Source organism: Manis javanica, chromosome 3 (genome assembly GCF_040802235.1).
Source record: "Manis javanica isolate MJ-LG chromosome 3, MJ_LKY, whole genome shotgun sequence".
Lineage (NCBI taxonomy): Eukaryota > Metazoa > Chordata > Mammalia > Pholidota > Manidae > Manis > Manis javanica.
Window position 1 is genome coordinate 55149886 of NC_133158.1, and position 26297 is coordinate 55176182.

Consider the following 26297-nt stretch of genomic DNA (forward strand, 5'->3'; position numbering starts at 1 on the left):
TCTGGGTCTAGAATTTAGAAGGGAATGGGAAATGAGACAATGGCTAGAACAAGTATAGATCACTTTTTTGAGAAACTTGATTGTGAAGCTAGAGAGGGAAGTGGACAGGAATCGGTGAAGTTAGAATCATTGAAGGAGAGATGGAGTGTCTTAAGTCTGATGGGAAGGAAGCATCTGTAGAGAGGGAGTTGTTGAAGATACCTAGAAAAGAGGGGACATTGTGTAGTGGCATTGTTTCCTAGGAGGCAAGAAGGGATTCAGAATGCACAGGTGTCAGGATTCACTGTAAGTAGAATGAAGGACCTATCTTCCCTGATAGAAGGAAGTCAAACTGATAAAATGTTTTAAAACAAGGATAATTATTTTATAAATAGAAATTGGATTTGTTTCCTGGGGAAATAACAATAACCCTGTATATTTCAGGATCATTTAATGGCCCTAAATTATTGGATACAGGTTTATTATCTAAAGAGTTAGTTATATTGGCCTTTCCCTAAGGGTAGGCTTCAGTTATGTGAAAAAATAACTTTATATCTCATCTCATAGTGATAAAAATGATTGTTAGATGCTTAATTCTTCAATATGCACTTTCTTTTTATTTCCATCTAACAGCTTTGTCTTTCACTTATTTTTCATAGGCTTTGGTGAAGCATGTTCAGTCCAAAGGATATCCAAATGAACGTTTTGAACTTCTCACCAACTTCCCTCGAAGGAAACTCTCTCATCTGGACTATGACATTACATTACAAGAGGCAGGCCTTTGTCCTCAAGAGACTGTCTTCGTACAGGAAAGAAATTAACATCATGGTCTGACCTCTCTCAGCTTACCCCTTTTTTCCCTTTTCCTGTGAGATACCATGTCACTGAGTATGCATTTTGGCTCATAGGATCATAGAGCCAAAGTTGGGCAAGCAAGTCACCTGCCTTCTCTTTTATTTCTTGCTCTGTCCTATAATCAGTCTTATTCTGCCCCCGCCCCCCGTACCATCCTTCCCCTATTTTTCTCTCCTCTCCTGTTTCCTTCTTTTTTCTACTATTCTTTCTTTCTTGCCTAATCTGGTGACCAAATGGAAGTGTAAGGACAAGACCTCCTAGTACTGGCAGCAAGAAATGTACGTTCCAATAAGTGGTCTCTTGCATGGCATTTTTTCAGGATCAAATGCTGTTAACTCCTCAGACTCCTTTGGTAAAGGAATGGCTAGAGTCAGAATAGGAACAGCCTCCCTCTTTTGTAGGTCCCATTTTTAGTAGGGAGAAGTTCTCTAAAACGTTTTGTTTTATCATTCATGTAAGAAAGATCATGTACAAAAATATCCAAGCTTTTGTTTACATGGAAAAAGCATACTTTAAAATTATTACTCATCATATTTAAATTTTTTTCCAAAGGATTCCCATCTTCTCAGCTAGAATTATTTCCATGAAATGCATTATTGGTAGAATGAGTGTCAAATGTAGGGCGAGTAACATGGGGTGGCTTTCAGTATCCTAGCCTGAGGCAGCTTTCTTCATTAGTCCATTTGTCCTCTGTAACCTGTAGTGATCCTGCTAGTCCTGAAACAGACAGTTAGTCAGCATATTGTGGTGATCGGGATAGAAAGGTGCTTGCTGTTCCGGCCAGTACAGCATATTAGTTCCTTTGGCCCTTCCATTGTTGGGTCCACAAATGATCTATAGGAAGGCAGCTGTTCAATAATAATGCAGTACAATAGCTTGTAGTTGTAACCACTATGGTTATTGATTGTCCTATGTGCTTTAAGGCATACTTACATATGTCCCAGAGGAGAAAGAAGAAGGTGCAGCTGAGAATTGCTAACCATATTCCTTTGGTGAGAAATACTGATTCATTTTTTACCCCTTGTTGGAACAGTCTCTAAAAGGCTCTGGTGACTGAATGAGCTTAATTCCTCATGCTGTTTTCTTGCAAAAGGCATCAAAACTGAAAGCCTCTCTCTCCAAGGGAAGACCTTTAAATTCAATTCATAAGACAACATTTAATAAGGCAGGTGGGGAAGATTAACAGTAATCTTCAAGTGATGTGGGTTTTTTCTGCCAACAAAAGCAACATTCAAATTGTAGTTGGTTTCAGTATTATTTAGAAAAGGCCACCTTGAATCTGTATAATACTGTTTGACTTACCAGTTTCACTATATACTCAGTTCTTATTTTGAGCTTTAAGTAGAGATCTCTACAAGGGTTTAGTAGTGATTCTGGTGGCAAAATCAGAACTTTAACTTGTTATAAAGCTGTACCATAGAATTTGAGATTTAGATGATTCTTCTACCTGAGGAACTGCTATTGCTCACAGACCTTTAGATTCCCATCTACTTTAAGATCCCTCTCTTGGCAACTGGGGGACTTTTAAAAACGTGGTCATGTGTTGCTTGTACACAGTGAGAGAATATGGTTTCTGATGGTTGGATTTTGAGGTGCCCTCCCTATGGAATGAGTTATGTATCTCCTCAAGGACATCATGGAAACTGTTTATTCTTCAGTGAGTCGCTTTGAATTAATGTTCTTACATTTTTTTCTAAGTCTGTGTAAGTGCTTATGTATAAGTATATAATTGTATAAATATTTATAAATATATTTATATAATTACAATTTCATTTATACCTTGAGTCAAAGTTCTCTCTTTAGATTGGTGACTGAGAATACCACTGGCATTTTCTTCATAGGCTCTCAAGGCAACTAGCAGCTTCTGATTTATTGAGGAAAGGTGGTTTTCATGCTAATTCCTCAGTTGTATCTCTAAACTTGGAAAATCTACTTGCTATCTGAGGAATAGAGCTGTGTACTATCAAAGGTGCAGTATAAGTAAAAATATTGTTGGTAGTAGGTAAGGTCAGAAATCTAAAAATTCAGGGAGGCAGGGAGGCACAGGGTAGGAACTAAGGGTATGCCAGCTTTGGTGGTGTGAAGGCACCTGTCTCCACTCTCAGCAAAGCCACAGCTAAAGCCCAAATCTGTCAAAAATGTGAAGTTAAAGAATTTTCCCTTTAGGGCTGTTTTGTTCTTCTACCTGTTAGCTTCTCTACAAAACATATCTACAGAACCTGAGGTAACATGGTAATGATAGGATGTAGTTCTTGACAAGCTCAGCCCTTGCATATCCATTTATGAGAAACCAAAGTGACTTTTTCAACTTGGATTACTGTGAAATGACCAAGTACATATAAAGTGATTTAAGTAATTATATCAAAGAGAAAGGGCATGAAATACTGATCCAACTTAGATACAGCTAAGGTTATTAGAGTACAAGATGTGCAAAGGATTTTATTTTGTTTTGAGGCAGGAGTGTGATTATCTTGGGCTTGATAGACCTATGGGGAAGAGATTATGGATTGTACATGGGAAGAGTATTTAAGGAGTATTACTTTGCTTATGAACTTAATCCATTTAGGGAATATGCTTCCTCTAGTTTGTCTCATTTCCTCTGCACATTCCTTTTGTCTTTGGAGGAGAGGTTTTATTGAATAGATTAAGTGAGATTAGTAAGATTAGTTAAAAATAGTCATTCCGTGAGGGTATTGGAAACAGCTTGAAAGAGATTTTAAAAGGTAGGGAGGAAAAGAACATAGACCTTGATAGTAAGTGACAAGAGACAAATATAGGGAGATGAAATGGAAAACAGTTGGAGGAAAAAGTGATAGGAACCTCTTTTGAATTTGATTTAGGAATGAGCCAGAGGAAAGGAAGAACAGCCAAATGAGAAGAATGGGGAACTAATTTTGAGTAACTAGCATGTACTAGGTACTTTTATGTGCATTTTCTCCTTTAATCTTAAGAACTCTACAAAATGCCTCTTTTCCCCATTTTATAGGTAAGAAAGAGGTTTAAGTTCAGATAACTTATTCAGGATATCAAAGCTAGTTAAGTGGCAAATCAAAATTGGCATTCAGAGTCCATGTATTTTTTTACTCCCGTGCTATCCTGTAGTCTCCTACAAAAAGGGAATCAGTTTACTCAGAAGGTTATCTTCCTGTTTGGCTCTGTGAATTATCATTTGGTTTTGTTTCCTTAAAGCTTGTGAGATTTGCACTATGCCTGAAAATTCTTATTTATGCCATTTTTTTGAGGGGCTGATTATTGCTTTTTAAAAATGATGCAGTGATGAAAAATGTGAAAGGAAAATAACTATGTGACATTATCAAGCATAAATGGAAGGATAAAAAATAATTTTTAAAAAACCATTTTTCAGAAAAGATGAAGGTTATCTTTTCAGTGTCCCATGCATACCAGATTATTGAACCCTCTGTATGTTTTTAAATCTTCCATAAAATTCTACTTCATTGACTCTGTAAGTCAACAATTATTTGTTGAATCCTTTAATCAAAATAGGAAATATCTTGAAGTCTGATATCTAGTCCTCTGCCTTTTTTATCCAGTTGGAGAGATACACTACACTACACATGATATAATTGGAGAACATGTAAATGCTTGCCTTTCTGGGCCTGAACTGTAATTACAATAGAGTTTTAGAAAAGGGAAAGAATAGTGTAGGCTTTAATTAGGAAAGTCTTCACAAAAGAATAAAACTGAAAAGTGTCAAACTCTGTAGCTCAAATTTTCTTTTGACTCACCTGTACTCTTTAGTTCTGCCTTTTGTAACTACTAAACTTGGAGCATGTCATTTATCAGTAAGGCATCCCTAGTGCCCAACCAGGGATGGTATATTGATCCCAGGACTAAAGATTTTAGCTAGCAGGGATCTCTCTTGGACACTTAGGAAACTACCAGAGGGAGTCACCAGCAACTGAAAAGTAGAAGAAAAACTTAATTTTTCTACCCAGGTACAAATGAAATGTATAGTACATTATATATGATATGCAGAAGGGCACTATATGTAGGTATATGTGGACTTGTATAACAGCTCTGCTGCTAATTAACAAAGAATGAATTGGACTAGATCAGTCATTCTCAGTCTTTTCAAGTGAAAGGACTCATAATTTCAAAATTTGACAGGAGTGTGGAATTTGGGGTTTAAATGTTAATGTCATTAATTCCACAGATAGGAAAAATCTAAGTGCATATGGAATTGGAGCCCCTATAAAAACTCTAGGAACCCACAGATTATAGACACTGAATTAGATTATCGCTGAAGTCCTTTCTCCAAAACTTAATGCTTCTGGTCTCTCCCCTTCACTACATATTATCTCTGGGCTAATTTAAAGTATACTTGTTAATCAGTTTCTTGGCTCTTTCTGTGTTGAGGTTTCATTTGCCCTGTAACTTGATCTAACCTGTGATGACTGAAATCTCCAAAAAAGGGGAGTATAATAGTTGAAGATCTAGTAATGATCTTTTAAACACAATTCATTAATTTAAAAAACTTAGTGCTGTGTTCCTAGTGTTGAGCATGACTAAAATGTAACTAATAGCCAATATTTCACTAACACCAGAGTTAAATTTTATTTTACCTGTGTGCTTAAACAAAGCACATTACTGTCTGAGCAGTTGTTAGGAAATTGACTTAAGTTGTAGAATTCACAATTGGTTTTGGCAGAAATAACTTTTCAAGATTGAATTAGGCTGACTTTTAGAAGTATTTATTATCCTATAGAGTGTATCTCCATTTGTATTAACCATGTCCCCTCCTCTACCCTCTCCCTTTCTTTGGCCCTCTTTCATTTCACTACTCAATAGTAAGTCATGGGTTGCAGGTTGATGAATAAGTAACGTTTATGCAAAACCAAATGAGAGTAAGAAGAATGGCAGTTTTCTAATAACTATAAACTTTGATGAAAAGGCTTTGTACATAAAGAGAGCTATGTACTCTGAATATTCAGCTTCATTTATTTGACTCACATAGCATTTCAGTTTGTTGTCTTGCCATTAAACTTACTATTGCAATATACACATTTTAGAATAGTAGCAAGAATGCACTGTAGTACTGAAAATAACCAGCAGAGAATACCAAACCAAATGTTGATTTCTCCAGTTATGTAGAAATGTGATTATTTCAGTAATGGTTATTTTGATCTTTGGCTCAATCCTGCTTAGACAGACAACTTAGAATCAAGAGGTTTTTTTTTAATAGAGATATGATGACTTTGATAGTTCTCCCATGAAGTGAACTCATGGTAGTGAACTCATGGTTATTAGATGTGGTGATGAGACCCCTTAATTAGAAAATCTTCTAAAACTAACTTTTCTTTTTCTTTTTTTTTTTTTGTATCATTAATCTACAATTACATGAGCGACATTATGGTTACTAGACTCCCCCCATCATCAAGTCCCCACCACATAGCCCATTACAGTCACTGTCCATCAGTGTAGTAAGATGCTATAGAATCACTACTCATCTTCTCTGTGTTGTACAGCCCTCCCCATGCCCCCCACCCCCTACATTATGTCTGCTAATTGTAATGCCTTCTTGTCCCTCCCTTCCCACCCATCCTCTGCAGTCCCTTTCCCTTTGGTAACTGTTAGTCCTTTCTTGGGTTCTGTGAGTCTACTGCTGTTTTGTTCCTTGAGTTTTTTTTCTTGTTCTTATACTCCACATATGAGTGAAATAATTTGATACTTGTCTTTCTCCACCTGGCTTATTTCACTGAGCATATTTCACTCTAGCTCCATCCATGTTGTTGCAAATGTTAGGATTTGTTTTCTTCTTATGGCTGAATAATATTCCATTGTGTATATGTACTACATCTTTTTTATCCATTCATCTACTGATGGACACTTAGGTTGCTAAAACTAACTTTTCCATTCTCTATTCTTGATTTTTGACATCCATTCTCTGAAAATGTCATGTTTAATGAAATTGGCTATGTTTAAGAAATTCCATTTCTAAGTTGTAATATGTTAACATTTTTCATTTTTTTATAAATTAATATGTGAGGGAAGAATTTGAGGCAAACATTGTTCTTAGAGCTCATTTTCTCTTGCTTAAGAATTCTCTTATTTCAAATGAAAACAGCTAGCTCCATGAGAGTCCTCCTCCCCACCCCCTTTCGGCTTACAGAATGCTATTGGACTGCTTAGATTCTCAGTCATTCTCATATATATCATAATTTTTGGTACTGGCCTTTCTTTGCTATATGATCTCAAAGTAGGGTTGGGCAATCCAATGTGAACTACTATAATGAAACATAATTTAACATTTCTGTAAAGTATTTTCAAAAGATAACCAGATTTACTTTACTTGTAGGATTAGAGATAAAACTACCAATAGTAGTATTTTGCCTAAGAACAATCACAGATTAATTTTATAAGTGTGGTAAGTTGCCTTGTTGTACTTAATTCTGTGGCAACAAGCAGCAAGTTTTATTGAGCTTAATGGTGTTTCTGCTGTAGAGATCAAAGGCCCTAAGATTTTATATCTCTTGCAAGGTCACTTGAGTTTTCAAATAGGAAGACTACTAAAGTTAAATTGTACTAAACATAGGAAAACTTTTATTTCCATCAAAAGAAGTTACTAACCTAACTGAGCTACCATCAATCTTTCATTTACTAGACATGGTAAATAAATACAATGGGAAGCATTTCAAATTCTTAGGGAAGTTATGAACTGGGATTGAATTCTCGCTTCCTTAAAATCTTTTTTATTTGCTCTTTCAGAAGCTCAAAATGGGCATCTTCACTAATAAGGGAGAGATTCTTGTTCTGGAACCATTCCCTACCATTCTGCTTTTAGAATGCTTTTAGGTCACTTGCTTTAGAGTACATGTCACCAGGATCTATTTCAAGCTTATGACATTGGAATTTAACTCTCAGTTGGGTATCTTGCTGTTTTCAACAAAATGGTTTTATAGTACGCTTTTCTCAAAGTTTCTGTGTTCTTAATAATGGAAAATATCAATAAGTGGTGTGATTCAAAATATAAATAGGTTTTTTACACTAATCATATAACTTTTAGATAATTTATTGCCCTGTTAGTTAAGCGTCACATGGAGTTACAATTGCTACCAGAAAATCCCCTTTTACCTGCTAATTAGAATTAAAGTAGCATGTAACCTTCACTTTTCAGTTAATGAGTAGCAAGTTTGTAGTAGGGGCTATTTATCTTACCCATTTGGGGACTTGGGCCATGTTACTTAACTAGGAGTGTCCTTTCAGTTTGCAAAGGCTATTTAAAACACTTGTTGGGAAACAGACAGTTAAGCTATGAGATAATCCTCTAGTCTTAGATATAGAGAAATGAGTACCAGTTGATGCTAACATGATACTTAGACTTTGAGGGGCTTCCATCCAAGCTTTGGAATGAATCTGTTAGACACAATTTTATTCACTTTAAGTATCTTTCTAGAATGGTTTTCCTTTTGATTGTTACCTTCTAAACATCTGTTGTCTTTTTTTGTTTGTTTGTTTAACCCTTTAAGAAACAAAGTCCTTTTCAAGTAGGTATTGATTGTTCCATGGAAACTCTCAGGAGTGTCTGTAGGCTCTGTGCATGCTTTGTATGAGTTCAGTATGAACCATGCGTTTTAAATCATCTGAGATGTCCGATTCTGGCATGTCTTCAATAATTGTGTTTTTTAAACATTTTTCGTGTTATTTTTCAAACCTCACTTCCCATCTTATTCAGAGAGGTTAATCAAGGAATGAAATTTGTTTGGGGATAGGGATGGGGGTGGGTTGGGGACTTAAGTGAAGTCAACTTGGGGTATTGCTTTAAAGTGTTTCTCAAACAGTTCCTAACAGTATTTAGAGATTCCCTGGGGGTGTTTGTGTACTCAACATATTCTGGACGAAGTGGTGGTCTTAGTGAAATTTGCATTCTTATTGCAGGACAGGCTCTAATTTGAATCTGTAGTGTAACTGTTATTGAATCCAGGAAGATAATGGACAGAGACAGTGCCTGTTTAGTGTTTCTGGCAAGTGCTCCCTAGAATGCACATGTAGTTCTCAGTTTTCTGGGCTTTTAATCCCATGGTGCTAGGAGATACTTGTTTCTGCAGCTCTTCTCAAAAATAGGACGAAGGCTTTGGGACCAGTGAGCAAGAGGCAACTGGATCATCCACTAAATTTTTTTGTTCAAGACACACTAGAGACCCTCCTGTATATCTAGTAAGTGATAATAAAGGTGCTAGGGAAAGCCATAAATTTGAAGACACATGGAGGCCATAGAAAATCTAAGCTTGTAGGAGGAGAAAAACATGCCATTAGACAAAGCAGAGCTGTAACTGCTAGCTAAGACTCAATGGAACTTCCACTTGCTCTAAAACCGGGGAAATCTTAGATAACTGGGTGTGATATATCTATAGATACACATAGTCTATAGGTAAATAATTTCTAAAATGAGGGTCTTTCAGTTGGTGATCCTCTGGTTTTGGCTGTACCAAATTGTGAATATTCTTGCTGTGTTGTACCCAGTTGCTTTATATTGATACTGCAACTTGAATTGCGTAGGGGGGGAGGGGTTATTGGGGTGGGGGAGGGGAGGGAAGGGGAGTGGGACGATAAGTCTTTTGAAGACATCAGCTCACTGTGCTGAGAGAGGGACCAAACTCAAGGAAACCTCTGATCTATAAATTCAACTGCTGCATTTTTTTATAAATACATGTAAATGTCCTGTTGTAATATTTGATCTTGGAAATAAAAGCAAAAACTTTTCAGTATAGTTCTTTTGTTACTGTTTTTGTGAGGTGAGACTCTCTGGATACTACTTTTATTAATACAGTTCAGGTTTCAGAAGTTTGCTCTCATACCTCATGTTTAGGGCGCTTGTATTTATTGACAAAAGTTAGTTCATAGTCCCATTGTCAAGAGTAATGTCTCTTAGCTTCTCTGCTTCTAGTAGTATGTTGAACATTTAAGGTAAGCACTCTATAAATATTGAATTGTCATGAAATCATTTGGTTAGCTACCGTTGTTAGGGAAGTAGGATTCTGTATTTGACATATTTGGGCAATTCAAGCATCTAGTCTTTCAGACCAGCAATAATGACTAATGACTCAGCTTAAACAAGTGAAGGAGGAAAACATTACTCAATTAATGGGAGAAAAGCCAGGAGATATTATTATATTGGATAGTAGAAATTGGGACCACTGCCTAGGTCACAGTAACCCCAGAGATAAGTTTGTGCTTCTCTTTCTCTTGTGGAACTATTTCATTCCTCATGCTTTAGCAACATATACTGATGGGACCTACCATCTTTAAAGATCTTGTCTCGCTGGCCTGTGGACTCGCCAAAGAGTGGGCATCCTACTTAATCTGGGCCAATAGGGTTCCTTTCCCATTTCTCCAGCCACAGGCAGCCTATCCTTAGCTGTAATTAGCCTGTGTTCCAAATAGTAGAGATACAGTGATGAGCAAAACAGACACAGCCCCTGCCCCCAAGAAACTTTCTATTTCGTTGGGAATATAGACAATAACCATGAAGAAATACAGATTTGATTCAAATACTGTGGGAAAAAACTAGAAAAGGAACAGGTAGAGAATTCTGCTTTACATAAGATGATGAGTTAACATTTAGGCCGAGATCTGAAGGATCAAAAGAAGGCCCACACTAAGACTAGGAAGAAACTTCCAAGCAGAACAACAAGTGCAGAGACTGGTGCAGGAAAGTTTTTGATGTATTTGAGGTATTGACACAAATCCAGTGTGTCTGGCATGTAGTGAACAAAAGGAGTGGCATAAAATGAGTAAGTCAGATCATGCAAAGCCTCATGAAGCCCTGATAAGGAGCTCAAATAGTGTTCCAAGTGTATGAAAGTCATTATTACATAGAGTGTATTAAAAGAGCAACAATAGAGACTATTGCAATGATTGAGGTAGTAAATGGTGGTTTGCCTGGACCAGAATACTGGCAATGGAACTTAGAAGTAGTGATAGATTAGAGATACATTTTTTTTTATTAAGATATGATTGATATACACTCTTCTGAAGGTTTCACATGGAAAAACAATGTGGTTACTACATTCACCCACATTATCAAGTCCCCACCCATACCCCAATGCAGTTACTGTCCATCAGTGCAGGAAGTTACCAGAGATAGAGATATATTTTTAAGGTAGAAATTCAGAGACTATTGGATTAGATGTGGGGGAACAAAGGAAAGAGAAATAAAGAATGACTAAAGTTTCTGGAAGTGGGTAGGTAACCATGTCATTACTGAGGTGGGAAGACTGGTGGAATAAGCAAGCTTGGTGGGGAAGAAATAATTTGGGATGTTTTGTGATACTTAAGGGCAGGTATAGTATAGGAAGCTGGACATAGGAGTCTGGAGCTTAGAGGAGACATGGACTGGACTAGGAGATTGGAGAAATCATCAGCATTATAGATGGAGTTTGGTCCCATGGGAAGAATTGAGATCACCTAGAGAGCAAGTTAAGAGAGGCCCAGAACCCACCAACATACTGAGGCCAGTCAAGGAGGTATAGGCAGGGAGGGAGGAGAAACACCAGAGTGAGGTGTCACGGGAACCAAGAGGAGAATGTTCAAGAAGGATCTAGTGGCTAGCTACATCTAATTCTACCTAGGGACCAGGTAAAAAGGACAGCAAAGGGTTCAATAGATACAAGAAGTATTTGGGAGACGGAAAGAGTTTCAGTGTGATGTTGAAGATGGAAGGCTAATTGGAGTGGGTTGAAGTTTGTAATGTTTTTATACTAATGAAGAAAAAAAAAGTTCCCAGTGGACTGGTATAAATAGCAACTCTTTCAACATCTCCTATCTTCCTTTCTTTATCACCCTCCAATTAAGGGAATGTTCTCTAAATTAGTCAGCTACTGGTTGAGGTTGGAACCCTCCCACAAGGAAGCTGATTAGTCTGTCTCTTTTGAGGGAAGACTTGCGTGATTGTCATCATCTTTTCCCTTTCCCTTCCTCCAGTGAATTCTATTTTCTCAACTTCCTCTATCCCTTGCTCAAATCTCACATCCTGACCCCACAATATCCCCGAGAATGGAACATGTGTCTATCCTGTTCTCCCAAGCCTTTCAACCTCAGGAAGCCTTGTATGGCATTAGACAAATTATTTTTCCACCCAGGCCCCATTCTTAATTTGTGCCCTCCCTAGACTTCCCTTTGCTTCTCCATAAAAATAATCACCAACGTAGTGATAAGCTACTACCTGTGCCTCCAATAGAGACAAATTCTAAGATTTCTAACACATATGTAAAAAGGTAACACTTCAGTCCTTTCATGGCAGTGACCAGGCCTCTTACCATAAACAGCTTACTTGCCACAGGCAAGTGATGAACTTGACCTAAAGCTGGCCTTACTTAGTAAAACTTTATTACAAACGTATAGTTCCTAAAAGAAGTGTTCGTAAGATTAATCACTGAATTGTTACACATCTACCTTAAGGAACAATGACTGACAGCTGCCATCACCAGCTCCAACTACGTTTGGCACTTCAAGGCATTAAAGCAAATTCCAGCACTTTTCTCTGCTGCACAAGCACCATTTTAATGATATTCATATGACAGTGTCTGGTGTTACATAAGCCAATGGGTTGGGAACAGAGATAACCTAAAAATCTGAGTGATAATCTGGCAGTCAGCCATCAGATCATTCTAATTGCCTAATTACAAGATGTTTTAACACACCACATATAAACTCCGTTTTACTAAGCTGAGATCCAAAACCAGAAGGAGAGGACTATCCACTGCAGGCATCTTGCATCTTATTTAATTCTCAAAATATACTTGTGAGATAGGCATTATTTTATAAATGAAGAACTGAGGCCCAGATCATTACTGAGGCTCTGTGAACTACCCAAGCTCACGTAGCAGCTAATAGGTTTTCACAGCAGAAATTGAGACCTAGATCTCTAAGCAGCCAAAGCACCACAGTACTGCCTCCAAGAAGAAATATCTTAAGTTACGTGGAATCTGGGTAGGAAAAAAAATTTGCAGCATCAGTGTGTGAGAGTATGTACAGTGTGGAGTCAGATGACATGGGATCATACCCCCACCTTACTGTTCCTCCTCTGGGTGATAATCTCTGCTGAACAACGCTAGCCTAACATTTATTTTACTTGCATTAGGTCTGTTGTAAAAGGATCTAATGAGATAGTTGGCAAGTGTGTTTTATAAGGTGAATTAATGTTTTTTCTTATTATAAAGCTTTGTGAATCCTTAACCTAGAATCATCTATCAAAATCCAATTCTCTGGGAAGACACAAATTCATTTAGGCTCTAAATGATTCCCTTTTACAATGACAATGAAAACTGGAACCTACTTAATGAACTTCCCAGTAGCTGTTTCCCAGCTTTTGCTTCAGGCACATACACATCTGCATACATAGAAATTTCATCCATTGAAAGCAGCTCATATACAGTTTAAAAGATTGTAATAGCCAGTTATAATTATCCCTTCTCATATATATGCATCAAGGGTTTTCTCAGTGTTGTTTTCATCATTAGAAGTAAAATGTGCACAGAGTTTGCTACTATGTGTGTTAACTTCATCCAGTGCCTGGGTTAATTCATTAAATGATTCCTGGACTCCTATCATATTCCAGGCTCTGTGCTAGGTTTTGGGTATACAGAGCAGAATAAGACAGCCTCTGCCCTCAAGGATCTCACAGTTGTGGGGGAAGAGGCATATAAATATAGGAGTAAGTCAAAATGCAGTTGGAAGTGGGCAAAGATATTTTAAATAGGACACAAAAAGCAGTGACCATAAAGGAAAAAACTGATAAATGGGATTTAATTAAAATGAAGAACTTGTCTTCATTTTGCAAAAGATGTCATTAACAGAGTAAAAAGGCAAACCACAGATAGGACAAAACATTCAAAACATGTATCTGACAAAAGTCTCATACCTGAAATTATAAAGAAACCTACACACCAGTAAGAAAAAGACAGAACCAGTAAAAACTGGGCAAACAACTTGAGCAGGCACTTCTCCAGAAAGGATTTCCAAATGGCCAATAAGTGTATGGAAAGGTGTTTACTCACCAAGAAAATACAAATCACAACCACAATGAGATCCTACTCAACACCGACTGGAATGCCTAAAATAAAAATGCTGGTGATAATGTGAAGCAACTGAGATCCACATACTGTTGGTGGGAGTATAAATTGATAGGACCACTTTGAGTGACTATGTGACAATAAGCAGCAGTCCCACTCCTTATATTCCCTAGAAAAATCAGTGCATAGGTCCCCCAAAAGACATTGTGTAAGGGTGTTCATAGCAGCAGCATTTATAATGGGCAAAAAATTGAAAATAATCTAAATGTCTATCAATAGTAGAATAAGTTGTAATATAGTCAAACAAGGGCATAACAGCCTTAAAAAATGCATTACATGGTGGATGAATCTTGCAAGTATAATATTGAGTGAAGAAAGCAAGACATAAAAATGTGCACACTGTATGATCTAATTACATAAAATTCCATTTACACGATAAGATCCATTTATACAAATTACATAAAAAGAACAGCCAAAAGCTAAAAGGCCCAAATTCTGCAGTGAGTGAAACAGATACGGGCAGCTTAGAAAAAGGGAAAAAATGTGGCTGCTCAGGAAAGAAGAGGGGAGAAGGTATTTCTCATGGGCAGTCCTCTGACTCATGAAGACATTTTAGCTCACGAGGCCTTGCCTCCTAGTTCCTTCCTTAGGGTCACATGAAAATGAGCAGAGGTTGGGTCATCAGGAGAGGGCTCTCCAGGAAGAGGAAAGCTCCTTCAATGGAGGCTCATGGGCAGTGGGTGGGGGCACGCGCAGCCTCGCCTGGGTGACCTCTACGTATATACAGACCCTCCCTGGGCTCTCAGAGTCCTGAGCGGGGAGCCTCAGGTCCAGCCCTGCTGGAGTCTCAGCTGAGGCTGCAGGAGCACAGGCCCACTGAAGACGAGCCCTTCCCCAGCTCCTTTCTCTCCCATCCTGACTCTTACACCAGATTCAGGTAAGCAGAGGCAAAGGGACCCAGTGAGGTGATGGCCAGGGAAGAGTTTAGTCTAACAATTAAGAGCACAAAGTTCCAATTCAAACTGAGCCCTGGCTCTGCCACTGAGCAGCTGTGTTGACTTAAGACGATTCATTTAACCAATCGTTGCCTCAGTCTGTCAACTTCCAGTCTTCCCAACTTGCCTAATGCCTTCTTGTCAATTCTTAGCATGGACAGCACTTTACCAGGGTCGTTTTGCCTTCTCCCACACAGCACAATCAAGTGACCCTCTGTGTGTTTCCATGACACCTCATGTCAGACACCTCTGCAGGGCACTTGCTTATTGCCTGTCCTGTCCCCACTAAACTTTAAATCCCTCAAGAGAAGAGACTGTCGCTGATTCACCATTGCATCCCCAGCCCCTAGTGTAGTGACTGGCAGAAAGTGATCACTGAATAAATATTTGAAGAAGGAATGAAAGAAAAGCCTGACTAGGTGAGGTGTGAAGTAGACACAATCTCTTCCATATGACTTAGCAGATCACTTGATTGTTGTCCAGACTTCTAGCCAATGATATGTTTACCTACCCAGGATCTCTGGTGAGAACACAGCTTTGCCTGAAGCTTGGTTTTATGGTTTTGCCTTATGACCCTGCTTGTCTGTTCAGATGTCAATTAGCAAATTAGATACTTGCTAATATCCTGGCTCACATTTGTGGAAACATTGGTCAGAATGCTGTGATTTCTAGGGAACAAAGTCAGGGAGAGGAAGTGAAATTCATGTTAAGCTCCAGCTCTCCCAGATGGAGCAGCACAGCAAGTGCCTTTAGTAGATGAGTGGGACAGCCAGGATTCTCTGATTCCACTCATCCAACAGCCATGCTCAACTTCTGTTTTCCCTCTGTCCATATTTTTTAGTTGCCCTTCTAAACTTTCCTGAGAGGAAAAATTTCCATAGAAAAGATTATTATTTTGGTGATCTGTGTCTAGACAGGCCTTACTCATGGGTGGAATGATTCAAAAGTGGTTGAAAGCATTTCTGAACAAAAACTAGCCTGTGGTCTAGAGCATGTGCTTCAAAGTCCAACCACACACCAATCCTTACAAAATATCAGTCATTGGGAGGGGTGCAGATGAAAGTCATTTAGTTGCTCACACCCCGAATTGGTTAATTTGCTCCAAGACAGAGGCGCACGTGGTTGGTTGGTCTTGGGAGGGAGGCTGCCCAGACTGCACACTTGGCATCAGGACATCACAACGGTAGGTCAGTACTACCGACCAGCTGGGGAGGTAGGGGGAGGGCTGTTTTCCTAGAGATGTCCTGCCTCCCAACAGCAGGGTAGGCTCCTTGCCCTGAGGACCTGAGGAGGAAGCTGCCCTGCTAGGGACCCTACTTCAGAAAAAGAGGCCTCCTGTGGTGGGTCAGCCTGGGGAGCGCAGAGGAGGGGTGGGAACACACCATCCCTCCTAATCCCCCATCCCCACCCTTACCCCAGGCCACTTGTACCCTGGGGGGAAGGGCTGCTGTTCCTTCATATCCTACCCCCCAACTCCCCAACATGTACACCCCCCCGCCAAGACTTGAACTTCCTTTCACCAAGGCACAAATTTTATTCACTGTGAGATACACTGCTTAGAGAGCCAGTACCCTGTGTGCAGAGTACACAAAGTGAAGGCAGCTCATCGCACTAAAATATTAGCAATTGCAGCAGGATCTTCGGAAGGAACAGGAGATGAACATGGGCTCTGAGAGTGGGGGAAGCAAAGGTCACCAAGGTCTTCAGGGACTGGGGAATGAGAGAGGGGGGCAAGAAAGTACCCCCAATCAAATGGCCTACTCAGTGGTGTGTCTGGCAGCAGTCTCTACCATAAGCTCCAGTCTGGACATGTAAAATGCTAGGTTAATCAAGTTTTTTTTAAATTGAGTTTATAAGTTATAAAGCTTTTTAAAAAGGTACAAAGAGATAAAACTTTTGGATAGTCATTCCTCGGAAGGAATCCAGGAAGGTGGTAGGATTAGAGAGGGCATATCTAGGGTTTCAGTAATGTTAGGAGGATTTTGTAAACTGGTTGTATTTACATGGGTGTTGTTTAATTATTCCGTACAACTTACAAGTACACATCTATTTTGCACATTGTTTAATTCTTTAAACTCTGAAATATTTCATTATGTATGTATGTGTACGCTTAGATGTAAGGGGGGTGGCTCTGATTCATACATATTTTCTGATTGCGTGGAAAGCAATGTATAGCAGGGGTGTCAAGAGCCTTAAGGTGAGACAGATATGTAACTGAATTGCAAAGTGGCAAGAAACAACTTCTTGAGGATGTCAGGGCACTGATATTTTTTTTTTCAGATTTATATTGACATGGTCTATCCAAATTTCACTAATCCTGTTCTAATTCATATTTTTAAAAATAATAAGTTCATATATCAGTTAAAATGCAAAAAGGAAAAATGACTGTAAGTAAAGGAGTGGAGGAGGCATTTTATAACTTATCTAGACATGATATTTAATTTTTTAATGATTTCATTTATATGCAATTAAGATACAGTAAAAAATCACCAGTTTAAAGAGTACAGTTTAATGCATTTTGTCAATACATACAGTTGTATATTCACCACTAGAATCTAGATATAGAACATTCCCATCACCTCAGGAAGTTTCCTAATGCTCCTTATATTAATCCCCTCTCGCATTCCAAGCCCCTGGTAACCACTGATCAGCTTTCTGTCACTAGTTTTGGTTTTTCTAGAATTTCATATGAACAAAATCATACAATGAGTTGTTTTTGTTTCTGGCTTCTTTCACATAGCATAGTGCTTTTCAGATTCATCCATGTTGCTGCATGTCTCAGTTGTTTATCCTTTTGTATTGCTTAGTAGTAGGAGTACTCAATGGTACAGATATACCACAATTTATTCACCTTTTAATGAACATTTTCTCATTTTTTAATTGATTTTCTATTTTGGTAAAATATGTATAACAAAATTTATTATTTTTAACTTTCAATGAGTATAATACAGAGGCATTAATTAAATTTACAATGTGTGTAACCATTGTCACAATCTATTTCTAAAACTTTTTCATCACCCCAAATAGAAACTCTGTAACCATTAATAGTAATTCCCCATTTCCCCATCCCCTTTCTCTATGAATTTTCCCAGCCTGGATATTTCATATAAGTGGAATCACAATATTTGTCCTTTTAGTGTCTCGTTTATTTCATATAGTATGTTTTCAAGTTTCATCCATGTTTTAGCATATATTAGAACTACATTCCTTTTTATGGCTGAATAATATTCCATTACATGTATTTATGACAACATTTATCTATTCATCTCTTAGTGGACACTTAGGTTGGTTCCATATTTCTAATTTTCAGTTATTATGAACAAAGCTGTTGTGGACATTCAAGTACTAGTCTTTGTGTGACCATGTGTTTTCATTTCTCTTCAATAAATATCTAGAAGTGGAATTACTTGATTATTTAATAAATGAATGTGTAATTTTACAAGAACCTGCAAAGTTGATTTCAAAGTTGTGCTGTTTGCATTCCCACCAGCTATCTATGAGAGTTCCAGTTGCTCCACATCCTCACCGACACTTGGTATAGTCCAATTTTTTCATTGTAACAATTCCAGTGGGTGTATAGTAGGCTCTTATTTTTGTTTTAATTTGCACTTCCTTATATCTGGTGTTTTCATGTTCTTAGATATCATCCACAAACCTTTGGCTAGATGAAATGAGGTGTCTGTTCTAATCTTTTTTCCATTTTTTCATCAAGTTGTCTTCTTATTACAGAGTTAATTTAAGAGTTCTTTATATATTCTAGATCCAAATCTGTCAGATGTTTGTGTATTCACATTCACAAAATATATACTGTGAATATTTTCTCCCACTCTGTTGTTTGCCTCTTTCCTTAATAGTGTCTTTTGAAGAGCACATTTTCAATTCTGAAATAACTTAATTTACCATTTTTATGGGTTGTACTTTTTGTATTTCAGTTAATAAATATTTTTCTAACCCAAGATCCCAGTGATTTTCTTTGCTTTCTTTTAGACATTTTTATTAAGTTTAGACCTATGGTCCCTTTCAAATTAATTGAATATGGTTTTCAGTAATAGTCAAAGTATGTATTTTTCATTTTGCATATGTATTGTTTCAGCACCATTTGTTAAAGAGATTATCCTTTTCTCACTGAACACCTTTTTCAAAAATCATCTGGTCATATATATGTGTCTATTTCAGAACTCTCTAGTCTGTTCCAGTGGTCTATATGACTTTATATGTCATTACTTCACTTCTGTATTACTGTAACTTTATAATGTCTTGAAATCACATGGTGTAAATCCTCCAACTTTGTTGTTCTTTTTCAAAATTGTTTTGGTTAATCTAGGTTCTTTGCATTTCCATATAAATTTAGACTCAGCTGGTCAATTTATACCACAAAACCATGCTAAGGTTTTGACTGAGATTGCATTGAATCCATGCACCAATTTAAGACAATGATGTGTTAATGATATTGAGTCTTTTGATCCATGAACAATGTGGCATATCTCAACATTTATTTAGGTCTTCTTCAGTTTTTCTCAGTAATGTTTTATAATTTTGAGTGTACATATCTTGCATACACTTTGCTAAATTTATCAAAAGTATTTTCTGTTTTTATTATATTGCAAGTGTATTGTTTTTAACTTTTATAATTTACCACTGCCTGTATATAGAAATACAATAGAATTTTTGTATATTAAATTTTTAATTACCTTTTAAAACTTATCTATTAGTTCTAGTAACTTTTTCATAGATTCCTTAGTATTTTCTACATAAATAATCACGTTACCTGTGAATAATGACAATTCTTACCTCTTTCTTTCCTGCGTGTATGGCTTTTGCTTCTTTTGTTTTCTTTTTGCACTGGATAGGACTCCTGTACAATGTTGAATGGGAGTGGTAACAATGGACATCTTTAAAATGATATCTTTTAAAGGGAAAGGATAATGCCTTTAAAAATTGTGTTTTTCTGTACCAGATAGAAATAATCACTGGCTGTAATAGAGGTACAAGCAAAATATGATGGGTTGGGAAGTATGTGTGTGTATGTGAATGGGGAATGGCAGAAAATGGAGCAAATAGATCCTATCCATTGTGGAATATTTACAAGAGGTAGAGTTTCTAAGCAAGTTCCTTGGCTCTTCTTGATCTGACCCTGGGAGGTGGCAGTATCACCTATGTGATGCTATGGGGGTTCCCCACCCCATGTTCCCAGCAGGTCCTGCCATGACCCTCCTTCCATTGGTTGCAGGACACTGCCCACTGTCCCTCCCTGTGTGATGGCATGCTCACGTACCTGCTCCCGCATCCTGGGGCTAAGCCTGGGGACTACAGCCCTGTGTGCTGCTGGGACCAACATGATGCTCCTCTTTCCTAACTGGGATGTGACCTACCTATTGAGGGGCCTCATTGGCAGGCATGCCATGCTGGGCTCTGGGCTCTGGGGAGGAGGCCTCATGGTAAGTGTCTGGGGGTTCCCTGGATATGAACTCCCACCAGAGATGGAGCAGGGATGTGTGAGGGGAGAACTGTTTTGATTCCTTGCAAAAAAGTTTGATCTAATAAGCTGGTCTTGGGTCTATAGCAATTCAAAGGGATAGGAGAATACTCTAAGACTTGTCAAGGGTTGCTGGAATTTGGCTTGGGACTAGGGTGTGAACATTGCCTTCCACAGAGATCAGCTAGTCATCTACAATTGGATCCTGGCAGTCAAAGCGAAACCCTCTGAGAAAGACAGGATAATCAACTCTGTGTGAGGTGCCAACCGCTCTATTTCAGCAGCCACAGGTGGAAGCTAGAAATGTAACTGGCCCATTCATCTTCTTAACATTCTTCTCTCCTCTCCCAGGTATTCACTGCAGGTCTCCTCATCTCCTTGATGGGCTGGAGATATGGCTGCTTCAGTAAGAGTGGGCCCTGCCGAAGCGTAAGCAAGGGATTCCACTCTTCTAATCCTACAATGTCCCCACATTCTATTACTTTAGAGGCAAAGTGGTAAAGAGGCAATTTCAGTCCTCAGGTTTGAAGTCGGGTCCTGATCATATCCCTTAATGACCCTAAACTCTTGGGCAAGTTGCTTAACCTTTCTAAGCCTCAGGTCCTCATCTGTAAAATGGGAGTTAACAGGATCAAGTCAAGGGAATAAGTCCTTATTGAACCAGAAATGTCTATACAAATGTGAAGAATTGTTTTTATTTTTTTACCCTATTGAACAATATGAACATGAGTTATCTACATTGTAATCAGGTGTCATTGATGGAAAATTTCCTGGCTGTTTTGCGTAATCTCCTTACAGCTGGAAGATTTTTCCAGAGATCATCTAATGACTAGATTCTAGTGCAACTCCCCCATTTTACAGATAATGAAACTGAGGCCCAGAATAAATTTATATTTAATTACAGCAGCATCTATATATATTTGAAAAAAATCTCAGTACCTATATGTATCAGATATACTGCTTATTCAGCCTCAGACACATGAATTGTGGCCTCCTTACAGTAACTCAGCAGCCTGTTTTGATCTCTGCAGCCCCTGTATTGGGAACCCCACTAATTCAGAATTATGTTAAAAAATTAAATCTGGACACTGCTTCTCAGACCTGAGTGTGTGTCAGATTCCCTGAAGGGTTTGTTAAAAATGCAGATTGCTGGGCCCCCACCCTCAGAGTTTCTGATTCAGTCAGTCTGGGGTAAAGCAGGAAAATTGGCATTGCTAACAAGTTTCCAGGTGATTTGATGCTCCGGGACTGGAACCTCATTTTGAGAACCAGTGTCCTAGACTTCCGTCAGACTTACTCATCTTGAATCTTTCAGTTTAGAGTCAAGACTTCCTAGTCACCTTTCTCTGGCCCCTTCCAAGTTCCAAACAGGCTTGACATCACTGGGAAAATGACTCTATGATTTGTATAAAAACTTTATGCATATTATATTTAAATTTTAAAAATATGTATTCTTATGTGATAAGGGTGTAGGGGGAAATCTAGCATCCTGAGAAAGAAGCCAACTGGGAAGCAAGCTAGAATCCCGCCAAGGAAACACACTCATTACCTTTTGGGAGGGAAGTGAGTGGTGCACAAACTAGAAAAGCATTACATTTCAGAGCTGACTGTAATCTCTGTCTCCGTCTCCCTCCCTCCTTCCCTACCTCCTTCCATCCTTCCTCTCTTCCATCCTTCCATGCTTGATTTGAGAAAGAAGCAAGGATGGGAGCTTGGAACTTTTGAAAGTACAACTTTCCCTTAAAAGACTTAGATTTGGGCATGCAATAACCAGTCTGACTCTTTAACCCAGAGCTGGGTGACTGCAGTCTTAGCCTAATAGTTTTGATGCCCACCTGCTGAGACACTCCGAAGGGCCTGCCAAGTCAGGGAGATCTGGGTAAAGTGCCAGTGTTTCCCCTACTCAGTTCTCTCTCTCCCATCTCTTCCTGGTTTTAGCCAATGACCCCACATCAGCCACCCAGCAGGATGTGCTTTAAAGGAGGTGCCATGGGTAGGATTATTCCCATGTGATGTGATGGGCAAAGGCTGAGCACCAGGGAAGTTAGACTCGTCCAGATTGCCTCACAAGTCACCCCATCATGACCCCATCTCAGGTTGTTTCCTCTCTCCCTCTGCAGATGCTTACTGCTCTGTTGTCAAGTGGCCTGGCTTTGCTTGGAGCCTTGATTTGCTTTATCACTTCTGGAGTAGCCCTGAAAGATGGTCCTTTTTGCATGTTCGATGTTGCATCCTTCAATCAGACTCAAGCTTGGAAACATGGGTACCCATTCAAAGACCTTCCTAACAGGTAAATGGATGGAGACTTGGATGTGCAATCTTTTCAGAGAGCAAAAGAGGGAGAGACAGAAAGAAGCACGGGTGGACTACAAACTCCTTTTGGTCATGCATTCTAGAATCTCACTCCTTAGATGCTCAGAAAAAAAAAATTGCAAATGCAGCAACAGTGGTCACCCTCAGGAGTCTGAGCCTATGACCCGAGCTGAGGGAGGCCCCAGCTTTCTACTGAGGTTGCTTATTTGGTTTTTCTTACTTACTCCTCAACTTCTGGTCTCTTTATTTTTTGGGATAGGAATTATTTGCATGATCATTCACTCTGGAACTCTGTCTGCCTGGAGCCTTCTAAAGCTGTTGTTTGGCATGTGTCCTTCTTCACTGCCCTTCTGTGCATCAGCCTCCTCCAGATTCTCCTGGTGGTCATCTCTTTCATCAACACCTTCCTGGGCCTTTTCTGCAGCCTCTGTGAGAAGTGAGAGATAATGCCCTTTCATGCACAGGAGTTTGCATCAGCAGCTGCTTCAAATCCTTTCTGCAAGCAGTGCAGTGGGTATGGATTATAAACCAACTTCCCCTTTAGGTATTCCTTCAGCAATAATAACAATAATGATTTCTTGCACATATGTTGAATGATAGACATTTAAAATCACATTGTGAACTGCAAGATGATATACTTGTAAGATAAAGGAATAATTAAGGCATTATTATCATGTAGGAACTTATAGTCCATAAAATGCCCTCCAGCCATGATCTCATTTCAGCTTCTCAACACCCCATGTACTGGCCACATGTTACAGATGGAGAAGCTGAGGCTCCTGCAGGATAAGGGCTTGCTGCCCAAAGGCTCTCAGCTAGGTTAAAATTAGTCCATGAGCCCCTGTCTCCTAAATCCAAGTTCATCAATTGTTACAGACTAATCGTGTGCCTCCAGAACTCATAGGATGAAGCCCTGACCCCCAATGTGACTTTATTTGGAGATAGAGTCTTTAAGAAGCTAATCAAGGTTAAATGAGGTCACATGGGTAGGACTCTTATAAGAAGAGGATGAGATTTCTCTCTCTACATGAGCATAAAGGACAAGGGCATGTGAGGACACGGCCAGAAGGTGGCCAGCCATGTTTGAGAGAGGCCTCAGTAGAAAGCAATCTTATTGGCATCTTGTCTTGGACTTTCAGCCTCCAGAAAATAAATTTGTTGCCATCCTATCTGTTATTGTTTTGTTACGGCATCCTGAGTGGGTGAATCCACCAGTGTTCAGTGCAGCTCAATAAGTGGTATATGCTGGGTACCTACTGTGTGCCTGGCACTGCTGTGCATGCCAAAGAGCCAAAGATGATCTTGGACCTGCCCGTTCCATGAAGAGCTCATGGTCAGATCAAGGAAACAAACACATCTACCACTAATTTCAGAATCATACAGTAAGAGCCATGTTAGAGACCGACTCTGGGTGCAAGGAGAGCTCAGAGGAATAGTGAACCTCCAAGGAGAGGATCTTGAGAGACCAAGGAAGGCTGCGGTTGTATCTGAGCTGTTTCTTGTAATAGCCCAGCAAAGAGGAAGGGCTTTCCCAGGAGAGGAAATAACACACCCAAAGGCATGGAGGGGGACCTGGGGTGGCGTGCCTGGAGAATAGTGATGCCCCAGCTGCTTCAAACGTGGAGCATGGAAGCAGAGCACCTCCCTGTCTGCTGCCGTTGCATCTTCGGCCAAGGGCGGTGCTGGGCGGGGAGAAGAATCAGGAGTGGGACAAAGGAGATCCTGGTGGGAGAGTCTGATGAGCAGGGAGGAGGATGAAGCAGGCAGAAGCAGCCTGGGAAGCACCGGGAAGATGGGTACAGGCGAGAGATGGGGTCGTGTGCAGGTCCAGGAAACAAGTTGGAGAACTCTGGGGCCACAGATTAGACAAAGGCAGGAAGGGAATTTGGGGGTCCAAGATTACTGAATCCCTTCCACTGTCCCTGGGCCCCAGTCCTTTCCCAGCACTGTCTCAGGCCAGGGAGGAGCCGTTGATGCTCTGGAGCCTCCAGAGCACAGCGATGCCTTGGTTCCCAGGCTAATGAGCAGCACTCGGCACGTGGTTCTGTCTGCCAGCAGCCAAACGAGCAGAGCTCATGGGAGTCAGATCTCTCCAAACCCCACCTCACCCTTTCCTCTGGGGAGCTGTAGCCCAACAGGCCTGCCCAGGGTAGGGCAGGTGGACAGACAGAACTGCCAAGGACAGAAAGAGGCACAGCCTCTGAAGCAGACAGAAAGATCTAAGGTGCAGACACCACATCGTACACCCACATACAGCACCTGAGAAGCATCAGCCATGTCTGTCTCACACTTCCCCGTTGCTGATCTAATGCTAGGGTCATGGCTAGGATGTGCCTCATCTCTAGAAGCTTCTCCAGCAAGAGCACTGATACCTCCACATAATTAATGGTGAATTAAAAGATACTTTTTGTCTACTGTTGGACATGTCAGGCACACACTCATATGCCTGCATGCACACTCCCTCACAGTCCCCATCCTGGATAAGCCCTACCTTGATGGCTCTGCAGGTGAGACAGGTGAGTCTTTGGCACCAAGACAATTAACACTGGAGAGCTGGCTTTCTTGCCTGCACCTCCTCCATCCTTCAGGTTCTCTAGACTGAAATTACTGTAGAACTTGACAGGCCCTCAGAGGATGACATCTCCAACCTCTGCCTCAGCTAGGCCAATCGTCTCTTCAAATTCTGTGCATTTTGAGTGGCCCCTCCTACAGCTGCCTGCTGACATTCCTAGATCTCAAGGTACTCAAGGTCAAAAACAGAAGTTGGGAATCAAACACAGCCCCTTCTCCAAGTATGAAGTGCAGTCCGTCCCATCAGGTGAAGGTGTAATGTACCTGATTCCACAGATAAACTAGGTGACACTTACCTTCTCTCTTCACAATTCAATTTAGGGCCATAGAAGTGGGGGAAAGGGAGAAGGACCTTGGAGAGGCAATGGGGAAAGAAAAGGAGAGGAGAGAAGGCAGGAGGGGAGAGAAGGAAGGGGCAAGAAGGAGTTCTGAGTTCATTCTACCATGAGCCTCATTGTCCTCCACACTTGGCTTCTGGCTGCCTCTGTGGGATTCCAGAGGGCATCTGCACCCCTTCCTTCTACCTGCCTCCCAGGACACTCACACCCAGAATAGGCTTCCACCCTGGTTTTTTGCTCCCCAAACCAAAGCTACACCTGGCTCTTGGCTTAGCTTCCATTCAGGGTTTGGGCAGAGGGACGGATGTTAATCTGTTTATCAGGATAGTGTTAAATAAACATTATTAAGAAAAAAGTCCCTTTCTTCCTGTGTGCCTTATTGACTATCTTCCTGGAATGAAGAGGATGCTGCCTTGTTTCTAATCCCACTCAGAGAACAGGAGGCCCATCTTTGAAATGGGCTGTCCTTCAGACTTTTTTTAATAGCAAGTGGCACTCTATTTAGTGATAAGTAGTTTAGCCCACTGCTCCCCAGCCAAATCTGTTCGCTTTTTAGCACAAGGCCCAGCTTTTACTTGTTTTTACTTCTCCAGCCCCTAGCACAGATGACCTAATAAAATGTTTATTGAATTTAATCATATGCTGAATGTTCCTGTTTTATTTTTAATTGGACTGCAGTAGATAGGGTGAAACATAGGTGAAGAAATCAGAAAAGTTGAGGGAAAGTCTGCACCCTAGG

The 26297-nt window shown here is 39.9% G+C and overlaps 2 protein-coding genes across 2 annotated transcripts in view; both read left to right on the plus strand.

Annotated features, from left to right (window-relative positions):
- The window catches only part of UBXN7 (UBX domain protein 7), a 94884-nt gene extending 85327 nt beyond the window's left edge, over nt 1-9557 (plus strand). The window contains exon 11 of the mRNA XM_037013112.2: nt 639-9557. Within this exon, the coding sequence (XP_036869007.1) occupies nt 639-800 (162 nt within the window). The 3' untranslated portion in view covers nt 801-9557. The remainder of the gene's footprint in view (nt 1-638) is intronic.
- Nucleotides 9558-9705: 148 nt separating this feature from the next.
- On the plus strand, nt 9706-26096 carry TM4SF19 (transmembrane 4 L six family member 19). Its single transcript, XM_017669873.3, has 5 exons — nt 9706-14802; nt 20091-20298; nt 20688-20765; nt 22457-22626; nt 22909-26096. Exons 2-5 carry the CDS (start codon nt 20119-20121, stop codon nt 23087-23089), a joined length of 609 nt encoding a protein of 202 aa, XP_017525362.3. The 5' UTR covers nt 9706-14802; nt 20091-20118; the 3' UTR covers nt 23090-26096.
- Nucleotides 26097-26297: the final 201 nt, after the last annotated feature.